The sequence below is a fragment of the Otolemur garnettii genome, unplaced genomic scaffold (genome assembly GCF_000181295.1).
Source record: "Otolemur garnettii isolate 467f Iridium unplaced genomic scaffold, OtoGar3 scaffold00014, whole genome shotgun sequence".
Taxonomy (NCBI): Eukaryota; Metazoa; Chordata; class Mammalia; order Primates; family Galagidae; genus Otolemur; species Otolemur garnettii.
This window is the reverse complement of record NW_003852409.1, coordinates 1,100,538-1,112,271: the sequence shown is the minus strand read 5'-3', so window position 1 is coordinate 1,112,271 and position 11,734 is coordinate 1,100,538. Positions and strand designations below refer to the sequence as shown.

General features: G+C 46.3%; 1 protein-coding gene across 1 annotated transcript in view; it reads right to left on the bottom strand.

Annotated features, from left to right (window-relative positions):
• Positions 1 to 8,189, bottom strand: part of POLR1E (RNA polymerase I subunit E) — a 20,009-nt gene extending 11,820 nt beyond the window's left edge. The window contains exons 1-6 of the mRNA XM_003785144.3: positions 8,004 to 8,189; positions 7,327 to 7,430; positions 6,141 to 6,217; positions 4,851 to 4,936; positions 2,790 to 2,848; positions 1,130 to 1,274 (exon numbers count right to left, since the gene is read on the bottom strand). Coding sequence (XP_003785192.1) covers positions 1,130 to 1,274; positions 2,790 to 2,848; positions 4,851 to 4,936; positions 6,141 to 6,217; positions 7,327 to 7,430; positions 8,004 to 8,079 — 547 coding nt within the window. The 5' untranslated portion in view covers positions 8,080 to 8,189. The remainder of the gene's footprint in view (positions 1 to 1,129; positions 1,275 to 2,789; positions 2,849 to 4,850; positions 4,937 to 6,140; positions 6,218 to 7,326; positions 7,431 to 8,003) is intronic.
• Positions 8,190 to 11,734: the final 3,545 nt, after the last annotated feature.

Sequence of the window (11,734 nt, the reverse complement as noted above, 5' to 3'; positions counted from 1 at the left end):
GCGCCTTAGCCAGTTGAGCTATAGGCGCCGAGCCGAATTCCATTCTTAATAGACAAACAGCCTATACAAACTTTCTCTTAAGCTCTTGTAACATATTTGAATAATAAATTCCTACTCTGTCGCCCTGGGTAAAGTACCATGGCATCATAGTTCACAACAACCTCAAACTCGGGTTCCAGAGATCCCTTGCCTCAGCCTCCCATTCACTGGGACTATAGGCACTGCCACAACACCCAGCTAGTTTTTCTATTTCTCTATTTCTATTTTCTAGTTTTTCTAGCTCTACAGTGAGCTAGGAGTCTCACTCTTGCTCAGGCTGGTCTCAAACTCCTGAGCTCAAGCAGTCTACCTGCCTTGGCTTCCCAAAGTGCTAGGATTACAGGCGTTAGCCACTGTGCCCAGCCTACAAGAGATACATTTTTAAATAATACAATTAAATACTTAAGGTGCTGGCTCAGCGCCCACAGCACATGCACTGAGGATGGTGGGTTCAAACCCAGCCCGGGCCTGCTAAAACAACGACAACTGCAACAAAAAAAATAGCTGGGCATTGTGGCAGGTACCTGTAGTCCCAGCTACTTGGGAGTCCTGAGGCAAGAGAATTGCTTAAGCCCAAGAGTTTGAGATTGCTGTGAGCTGTCATGTCACGGCACTCTACCAAGGGCAACATAACAAAGCTCTGCCGCAAAAAAAAAAAAATACTCAAGGTACTGAAAACCAGAAAAAGATCCACCAACCCCAAAGTAAGATGTCATGTCTAGAGGCTCTGTTCCATCATCATCATCATCATCATCATATCAGCTTTTTTGTCCAAAGCCTCCCTGTGCCTCACAAAGAGACTGGAGACCTTCTCCCTCCTCTGAGCCCTGCAGGCTACGACCCTGGGCACCCAGAACATGACATGCACATGTCCATTCTTTGCCTGTCTCCTCTACTTAATTTTGAGGTCACTGAGGGCAGGGCCATGTCAGATGTTCCTTTCTTCTTCCAAAGTCTGTCCCTGAGAAGGTCCTCCACAACAGGCAAGAAGGAATTGAGCCCTAACTCCCATCTGTGGGGTAAGTAAAAGATCCCAAAAGAGAAAGCTGTCACTATGGGCAACTGGAAAGCCCAAGTTCCAACTGCTTACCAGTCACACCCTTTGTATCAATGATATTCTCTGCAGCTTTAGCTACTGCAAGATTCAAAGATTCATTGCCAACCCTGTTCATTCTTCTGGAGTTCAGCGCTCGCTTCTGTTTGGTGGTACCAAAGGCTTCAATACAAGAATCCATCTGTGCAAGAGACAAGTCTAGTTATTAGGGACAGAATGGAGGGCCCTGCTACTCCTAGCTGTGTAACAACAGAAAAACTGACAACATCCCTGAGCCATCACCTGTAAATAAGACTGAGTCATACCTAATCACTTCAGAGGGCTGATATAAGCATCAAATGTTATTAACAGATTTGAAGTACTTAATTTAATTTATAAATTGTAAAGAACTATTTACAACTAAATGGCATCTCCATCAGCTCGGCACCTGCGGCTCAAGTGGCTAAGGCGCCAGCCACATACACCTAAGGTGGCGGGTTCGAATTCAGCCTGGGCCCGCCAAACAACGATGGCTGCAACCAAAAAATAGCCAGGCGTTGTGGCGGGCGCCTGTGGTCCCAGCTACTTGGGAGGCTGAGGCAGGAGACTCACTTGAGCCCAGGAGTTGGAGGTTGCTGTGAGCTGTGATGTCACAGCACTCTACCTAGAGGAACAGCTTGAGGCTCCTGTCTCAAAAAATAAAAAAAAAATGGCATCTCCATCAATAAAATGAAAAAACTTTATGGGAATCAAGGCTGGTAACTGTGCTCCACAGGTTACCATTCTCCCATCCTACACCCATAACAAACACTTGCAAGAGATTACTGGCTCCTTCCCTCTGAGCTAGATTGAGCCTCACACCCCCTCTCAATACAGTGCTCCAGTAGCACCAGAAATTCAATCAATTTGCAGTTCTGGAGTGAGCCAACCTTTGTAGGAAAGTTCTGCATTAAAAGTCCTCAAGTTGGGCCAGGCATGATGGCTTACACCTGTAATCCTAGCATTCCGGGAGGCAGAGGAAGGAGGAACATTTGAGCATAGGAGTTCTAGACCAGCCTGAGCAAAAGTGAAATCCCATCTCTACAAAAAATAGAAAAAATAGCAAGGCATGGTGGCACATACCTGTAGTTCCAGCTACTTAGGAGGCTGAAACAGGAGGACCACTTGACCCCAGGAGTTTATGGTTACAGTGAGCTATGATACCACCACTATACTCTAGCCAGGGCAACAGAGCAAGATTCTATATCAAAAAAAAAAAAAAAAAGTTTTCTTTGTTTTAATGTGAAAGTTTTCAGGCTATGACCAATATTTTCTGCAACAAACTAAGTCCTAAAAATAGCTGTTATTCTATCCCTTTATTAGTTCAGAGGATGGATTCCAAATATTGGCACAGAGCCACCCTCAGCTACGCAAAATGGGGGCAGAATTGCTCTCTGTAAGACCAAGAAAGCTTCTGCAGACACAAATTGTCCAGAAAACCACAAACTAAATGTGCTGGGAACATCTCTTACCAGTGTTTGTTATGGGTATAGGATGGGAGAATGGTAACAGGTGGGCCACAGTTACCAGCCTTGATTCTCCTAAAGCCTTTTCATTTTACTGATGTTTAGTTGTAAATAGTCTTTGAGTTCACTAAGCCCATTTTACTGATGGAGAAACCCAAGGCCCAGAAGGAACTTGCTTAAGGTCCCACATCTTAGTTCTACATCATACTCACCTTTTCTCTGAAAGTTTTGGTCTGGCTGTCTAGTGTCTGTTCAGTCTCAACTGATTCATCTGTCAAAACGCAAAGAAACAGAGAGGGGGAAGAAAGCAAACTATAAGGCCTACAAATCGTGTTTAATATTTAAGTTAGCCCAAAAAAAAAAATCGATTTCTTTGCTATAGGACTTCCCTGAGCCTAATATGAGTGTATATTGTGAACATTTTCTTTTTTGGAGACAGGTTCTTGCTCTGTTGCTCAGGATAGAATGCAAAGGCATCATAACTCACTGCAACCTCAATCTCCTGGGCTCCAGTGATCTTCCTGCCTCAGTCTCCCAAGTAGCTGGGAATACAGGTGAGTACCTGGCTAGTTTTTAATTTTTTATAGAGACAGAGTCTTACTCTGTTGCTCAGGATGGTCTTAAACTCCTGGGTTCGAGTGATCCTCCCACCTCAGCTTTCCAAAGTGCTAGGATTACAGGCATGAGCCACCACACTTGGCCATGAGCATTTAACATTTAGAATTTGGAGTACAGATTAGGAAGTCAAATGAAGGGGTCACATGGTCCAACCTTTTCATTTTACCAATAAAGGAAAACTGTAAAATGACCTGCCCCAAGTCAATTCACCAGGCTGTGGCAGAGTTAAGATTAGAAACCAAGTTCTCAGTTCTTTCCAGTAAAGTTTTGCTCTCCTGGCATAAGACCTAAAAGTAGGCACAAACATGAGGTTATGTATTACTTCCATGATGCTCTCTAATCCTCCATAATGTACTCAAATAAGGGGCAGTATAATTGAGTGGACACGAGCACAAGCTCCAGAGCGGGCTCGCTTGAGTTATCCCAGACATCTACTCTGATAAAGTCATTTAACTGCTGCACCAGTTTTATCAGTATAAAAGGAATATCAGTGAATACTCCAGAGGGTTGCAGGTGATGTTGTACATCAAAAGTGCTTAGAACAGTGACTAGCACATAGCAATAACCCAATATAAATGCTGAGTGTGTAGGCTTGCTAACTAGAATAAATCAAAGTTTACAAACTGCTTACATATAAAAACAAAAATGTGTTTAAACAACAAATAAACAGGCTCAGCGCCTGTGGCTCAAGTGGCTAAGGTGCCAGCCACATACACCTAAGGTGGTGGGTTCGAATCCAGCCTGGGCCCACCAAACAACAATGATGGCTGCAACCAAAAAATAGCCAGGCATTGTGGCGGGCACCTGTGGTCCCAGCTACTTGGGAGGCTGAGGCAGGAGACTCGCTTGAGCCCAGGAGTTGGAGGTTGGTGAGCTATGATGCCACAGCACTCTACCCAGGGGGACAGCTTGAGGCTCTATCTCAAAAACATATATATAAAATAAGCAATTTTCCTTGTCTCCCTAGAAGTTAGCAGAATATCTGGAGGATGAAGTAGATGTAATTAGCTGAGCTATAGGTGGCTCAGACCTATAATCCCAACACTTAGGGAGGCTGAGGTGGGATGACGGTTTGAGGCCAGGAGTTCTGAGTCCAGAGGGGTCAATGAAATAAGACCTGACCTCTACAAAAAATGTGGTGCCATGTGCATGTGGTCCTAGCTATAGGGAGTGCTAAGGCAGAGGACTACTTAAGCCCAAAATTCAAGAATTCAAGGTTGTAGTTAACTATGATTATGACACTGCACTCCAGCCTAGGTGACAGAGCAAGACTGTCTAAGAAAAAATATTAAGCAAAGCCTTTGAGGGAGAAGAATTTGACATCAGAAATGTACTGTAATATTCTGCTCCGATCACTGCCTACCTTAACTGAGTTTCTGATCTCAAGAAACTATAAACACACTAGGGACAGGATCTGTGTTTGTCTTGCTTACTGTGACATCTTCAGCCCCTAGATTGGTGCCTGGTTCATAGTACGTCATCAATAAACATTTACTGGATATAACAAACTCTAAAACTTTTTCAAATAAAAGAAAAAGAAAACTAACAGAAAGGCATTCTTTTGGGGGCAGGGGATAACAACTACAACATGTGTTCCACAAACCTAAAACTGAAAACATGCAGTGTTTCTGTCAGTGTTCCTGACTGGGACCTACCTGAAAACAGTGGCTGCATGTTGAACAGTTCCGCATCATACACTTCCATTTGGCCAGAGGTCTTGTTCAAAATTCCTACAAAGTGCCTGAATAAAGAAGGAATAATACCAGTGACAATGGATTATTCAAAAGTATTGTTTAGACAACTTCCTTTCCTGTTCAAAAGTTCTCAATTTCTCTCAGGCCCAACATACCCGAGGAACTCATTGCTTGCTGTGGGTAACAGTAATCTCCTACAGCAGCAATTCTAGCACAGAGAGGGAAAAGGAGGGGAAGGGACAGGAGGCGGTTCTGGAAAAAAAAGCTACCAAGTGATTCTAGTAGCTGATCACATTTGGATTCACTGCTACTCCATGATGGGAAACACTTTAGGGGTATAAGAATTTGGAATCACACTAGAATGTACTGCATACATAATTTGTATGGAGGCAAATTCAAGTAAATGGGGGAGAGGACCAATCTGAACTAGAACATCTTCGTGAGGGGAGGATGTAGTGTTGATAGTCCCTGAGGGTTACAGATAGTTCAAGCTAGACAGTCTCTACTGTGCAGAGGAGACCTAGGGTTAGTGACAGGCAGAGTTGCCCAAAGTCACTCAGTCAAGCAGCAACACAGCCCATGGAAACCCCAGGCTCCTCTTTCCCAGTCCAGAGCCTTCCACACTACCAAATTCTTTTCCTGTAATTAGTTCCAAGACAAACTTCAAGCAAGCTTCGACCTACGGTTTACACATTCCAAACTAGTGGAGAGAGCTGCCTTTTGGAATAAGATAGTTACAAAGTTGCAACTAGGCTAGGCGCCTGTGGCTCAAGCGGCTAAGGCACCAGCCACATACACCTAAGGTGGCGGGTTCGAATCCCCAGGCCGGGCCCGCCAAACAACAGTGATGGCTGCAACCAAAAAATGGCCAGGCATTGTGGCGGGCGCCTGTAGTCCCAGCTGCTTGGGAGGCTGAGGCAGGAGACTTGCTTGAGCTCAGGAGTTGGGGGTTGCTGTGAGCGTGATGCCATGGCACTCTACCCAGGGGGATAGCTTGAGGGGGCCTTCTCAAAAAAAAAAAAAACAAAGTTGCAACTAAATGACTTTTTTAGGAAATTCAACAAATATAAATCCCCTTTCTCTTCCAAATGTTTACAGACTGGGTAAGGCCCCCAAGGTCTAGGAACAGAGAGATCTAGTAAGCCTCCCTACGTTCCTCCCTCCCACTGCCTCTAAAATAGACCAAAAGCAGCAGTGCCAGTGCCATCCCCTTCCCCATCACCCATTCCGCTGACCCTCCCCAATAATCACCTGCATAGAGTGTTGCATTTCAGGGCTCCAGTCCCAAAATTATTTCCCACATAGGAAAGTCTGTCTGTTTCAGCTGCCTAAAATATAGAGGGGAACATTTCATTTATAACCCATGTTGAAAGGTATAAGCATTGTCTCACTTTTCTATACTGCAGAAGCTTTAGAATCCAGAACTACACGGATTGGAATTACAGAGCCTCTGGGAGATGGTCTAGCTCCACCATCTCTAACGGAATCTCTGGAGGAAAGGCAAGAAGGCTTTCAAAAGGGAAGCTTCAGATGGTGCTGGCTTCTAACTGATATGGTAAGTTCTTAGAGGAGTTGCATCACAGGACTTCAGAGAGAGGCCCTGGGCTTGGGCACTTACAGGTATGCAACAAAGTGATTCTGCAAGCAATCTCCTTGGCCAGAAGTCCAATCCCTTGAGCCTCTGGGCCCACCTCTACCAAAGCTGTTCTGTATACACTCCCAGGACTAGGAAATGGCTGATTGACTTCCTAGTCACAGCCAATATTCCTGCTTTCCTGTGTGTGTTCTTCCCATCTTCTTCAATTGGAACACCAAACCTCAGCTGTTAAACCCTCCCTCCATCCTTCAGGGCTCAGTTCCAATGCAGCTTGCCCAAGGATGGCATTCCAGTAAAGAGAGTCCTCTCCTCCTACTGACCTCATTCTGCCCTGTACTCCCTCCACATGGCCTCTGACCTTTGTCTACTGTGTAAGTGTGCCTCATGATCAGTCTTCTCCTCTATGAAGTTTTTCAACCCAAGGAAATCCATGCCAGTGTTACTGGCATCTAGGGATTCTGCTAAACATCCTGTGATGCAGGACCACTACCCACAATAAAGAATTATCTGGCCCCAAATGCCCCGAGTGTGAGGTTGAGAAACCCTACTCTAGAGTATGAACTTCCTCAGAGGGGAACCAAGTCTGATTTGGCAGGTCTGACTTGGGGCCAGGTCTGTTTCTCTGGCAGTTAACTACACAGGAATGCAATGGGTATTCAGTAAATGCTTGTTCAAAGAACAAATGAATGACAGGTCATCACTTCACCAAAAGTACTAACCCTGTATGGAACCAGTCCCACACCCGGAGCTGCTCCTTTTTGCCTCCTCACTCTCTCCCACATCAACCACACCCATGGGGCCTCCTGAAACCCCCAGAGTGGAGGCAACTAGAGCACTTACCAGGATCCGCTGATTTTTCCTCCTAGGGTTTTTGGAGTCATCGCTCTTGTATAAGGTAAAGCGCATGTTGCCTGGATTCTGCAGCTTCCCATTGGAGAACTGAACTGTAAGAGTGAGGCCCAAGAATAAGATGAGGGCAGAAGAACCCAAAGTTATTGTGGGGAGAAACTGCAGTGACCGTTGTAATGGAGAGGGCAAGGAAGCTCAGGGCCTGACCTAAAGGAGGATGAAGTAGGTTCTGAGCATGTTGGGAAGAGGGGATGGGAAGGTGGGGGGAAGCCTGAGGAAAGGCTGTGACAGGAGGGGAGGGGCTGTGGCAGGAGAGGAAGGGAGGGGAAGAGGCGGGAGGGGGGATGAGGCCGACAGAGGAGCCCTGGTCCAGACCTAAAGAGACAGAGGGAAATAGGACAGGGAGGAGATCTGGTGGTGAGGGGATGTCAGGGTCCTGGGCACAGCCCTGGGTAGGGGGAGGAGTTGATTGGGATGTCTTCATCCAGCTGGGAGGTAGTGAAAGAAAGATGGCAGTTGGACAGGGAAGCCCTGGTCGAGCCGAAGGTAGTGGTGGAGACGAGAGGGGGTCCTGGCCCAGCTCGGTAAGGAGACTTAACCGAGGGCGGGAGAACAGCAGAGGCGGAAAAGCAGAGGGTTACGGGGAACTCCAGCTCCGCGGTCTTTACCCAGTACAGCTCTCTGGCTCTCTTCGGGCTCCCCACAATACAGCCACCTCGCACTCGGCAACACTTCTGCCGCCATCTCGTCCGACTGGCCGCCAATTCGCAGGAGTTAACAGCTGCAGCCACCGGCTCCAGAAAGCACGCCGAAGCCCCGGACGCAGGACAAGCCGGAAGGGGCGTGATCCCGCCGGGCACCGCCCAGAGTGCCCGGGGCGCGAGACTCCGCCCCCACGACCTAAGCCTGCGGTCCCCGCCCCTTCTCCCTGCAGGCGCGGTCTCCGCCCACTTGGTGCCACGCCCCTCCCTGGTCTTTCCGAGGCACAAACCCTGCTTGTCCCAGCGCTCGCCAGAGATTTGACAGTTTGGTGGAATTAAAGCCCCAAACCCGAAAGGTCCTGTGGCTTCAGCCTAATCTCGCAGTGGGCCTTCTGTCCCTGCGATACTCAGCACGGACAGAATATCATCTCTCTCCTACCGTGACATACATATTTTTCCAAGTTCAAATTTAGAATTCTCTGACAAAAACTCCTTGAGCCCCAACTCACGAGGACATCCACCTTTAAGTCTGCCTCTATCCACAGCCAGCAAACAGCTCCTTGCCATGGTCCCTCCTGGGGCTGAAGCATGCACAAACCTGTGCCTCAATCAACCCTGAGAGGACGGACCAGGGGGAGAAACCCACCAAGCTCAGAGCATTTGGACGGAGGGTTCTGGAGTGGGCTAGAATTCGACCCTTCTTCTGAGTTAGAACAGGAGGAGGGCAAAAACAGGCCTTTATGATCCCAGGCCGGGGCACCTTCTGTCTAGTCTAAAGGGCATACAGATAAAGGGCAAGATCTGGGGTTGGCTTACCTCTGTTTACCAAGTCAATTTCCCTTCCCGCTCCGTTTCCTGACCCCCAACACTCAAAATGCTCCAAACACCTGCAGGTCCCTTTTTCTTTTTTCTTTTAGACAAAAGTCTGACTTTGTCACCCTAGGTAGAGTGCCATAGCGTCACAGCTCACAGCAACCTCAAACTCGTGGGCTCAAAAGATTCTCTTGCCTCAGCCTCCCAAGTAGCTGGGGTTACTGGCACCCACCACAACACCTGGCTATTTTTAGAGAGGGTCTCGCTCTTGCTCAAGCTGGACTCAGACTCATGAGCCCAGGCAATCCACCTGCCTCGGTTGCCACACTTTTCTAATTACCTAATTTCAAATTTATAGAAACATTGGAAGTACTGTGCAAAGAATTTTTTTGCCATGAACCATTTAGAGTAAGTTGTCAACCTGATATACCATTACCCCTGAAGACTACAGTAGTTCCTACAGACAGGAACATTCCCTAAGTAACTACAATACAGCCATCAAAAACAGAAAATTAGCATTGATATATCACACCCCATGTAAATTCACTAATTGTGCCAGTAATTTTTTTGTTTTTGTTTTGTTTTGTTTTTTGAGACAGAATCTAGCTCTATCACCCAGGCTGGAGTGCAGTGACCTCATCATAGTTCACTGCAATCTCAAACTCCTGGGCTCAAGCAATCCTACCCCCTCAGCCTCCTGAATAGCTGGGATTACAGGCACACACCACCATGCCCAGCTAACTTTTCTATTTTTTTGTAGAAACAGAGTTTCACTTTTACTCAGGCTGGTCTTGAACTCCTGAGCTCAAATGATCCTCTCTCATCAGCGCCCCAAAGTACTAGGATTATAGGCATGAGCCAATGTACCTGGCCTCCAATAATGTTTTTATAGCAAAAAGAGCCTGTCAAGAATCACAAGTTTCATTTAGCTGTCATAGCTCTTCCTCTGGAAGGCAACCTTACTTGACTCCAGACTCCACCTAAAGACTTGAATTGAAATGTTCAGGAAGGAAAAAGGATAAAGAAGAAAAAGAACTTAACAGTGTAATTATTTGTCTCCCCCACTGATCTTTTTTCTCACTAAGCTTATTTAGGGTTAACAGTAAACAATGTTGAGATTAAACAATAAATAAACAAATAATGTTTGTTTTGTTAACTGCTGTATCTCTGGCTCCTGGAAAAGTGCCTGGACATAATAGATTGTCAACAAATGTGGAGTGAATGAAGTGACAAGGCGAGGAACAAGCCTGAATCATCACTAATCTTGGAAGCCTACCCAGCACAGGGACTGTAACTAAAGATGCTTAGTGATGTCAGTTAAAATCAACTGGGTTTACACATAATAGACTTTGTACATGTTGATTGGCTGAATGAAAGTATGACCAGTTGGGCTCGGAGCCTGTAGCTCAAGCAGCTAAGGTGCCAGCCACATATACCTAAGGTGGCGGGTTCGAATCCCCAGCCCGGGCCCGCCAAACAACGATGGCAGCAACCAAAAAATGGCCAGGCGTTGCAGCGGGCGCCTGTAGTCCCAGCTGCTTGGGAGGCTGAGGCAGGAGACTTGCTTGAGCCCAGGAGTTGGAGGTTGTTGTGAGCGTGATGCCATGGCACTCTACCCAGGGGGATAGCTTGAGGCTCTGTCTCAAAAAAAAAAAAAAAAAAGAAAGAAAGAAGAAAGTATGACCAGTTGAATCAAAGTTAAGGGGTGATAAAGCTATAAGGAACAAAGCTACAAGTTCTTGAGAAAAGTGTCTTGGCCCCTCATGATATAGGGGCCATGATCATTTTTGATAAATAATAAAAAAAATCAACATACATATACATAGTATGGCTGTGCTACACAAAATGTGGTCTGTGAAAACAGCAGCATCTGCATCACCTGGGAGCTTGTTAGAAATGCATTCTCTCCAGCCCTGTCAAATCTTCTGAGGCAGAATTAGCAGGTGATTCATGTGCACTTGAAATTTGAGGAGCATTGTTGCACGAGACTGATTTTAAGGAACATCTTTGCCAAACAATCTGTGAAAATCCCCAGAATTGGCTGCTTTGTACCTAGGTAGAGCAGTAACATGTAACACACAGCTATGGAGAGCAAAAACTCCCAGAATTACCACTGGCAAGAATCCAAAGTGATAGAGATTCTATTTAGGTGAGCAAAGTGTCAATGGTGAGGTGGCTGGTAAGGGGACCATAGTATGCCCCCGTATGTTGCTTAATTATTTAACAGTGATTTAAAACATACACATGCATACACCGTATACATATACATACATGCATATGTGACTGGGACAAGGCAGGACGGAGGGAGCCCTACATAGACAGTGATCAAAATGCAAAAATCTGTGGTGGCCTTTTCTAGATTAAAATAATGGATAATCGGGCAGCGCCTGTGGCTCCAAAGGGTAGGGCACCAGCCCCATATGCCTGAGGTGATGGGTTTAAACCCAGCCATGGCCAAAATAAATAAATAAACAAAAATAAAAATAATGGATAATCACAGGCAGAATTTACCATAAAGTGTTTGAAAATTTAGTTTGGAAGGCTTGATGCCTGTAGCACAGTGGTTACGGCACCAGCGACATGCACCAAGACTGGTTGGTGGGTTCGAGCCAGGCCCAGGCCAGTTATCCAACAATGACAACTGCAACAAAAAAATAGCCCAGGGTTGGGTGGAGCCTGTGGCTCAAGGAGTAGGGCACCAGCCCCATATATAGGAGGTTTGGCAGGTTCAAACCTTGTTCCTGCCAAAAACTGCAGAAAAATATAAAAAATTGGCCAGGCACCTGTAGTCTCAGCTACTCAGGAGGCTGAGGCAAGAGAATCACTTAAGCCCAAGAGTTTGAGGTTGCTGTGAGCTGTGACACCACAGCACTCTACCAAGGGCA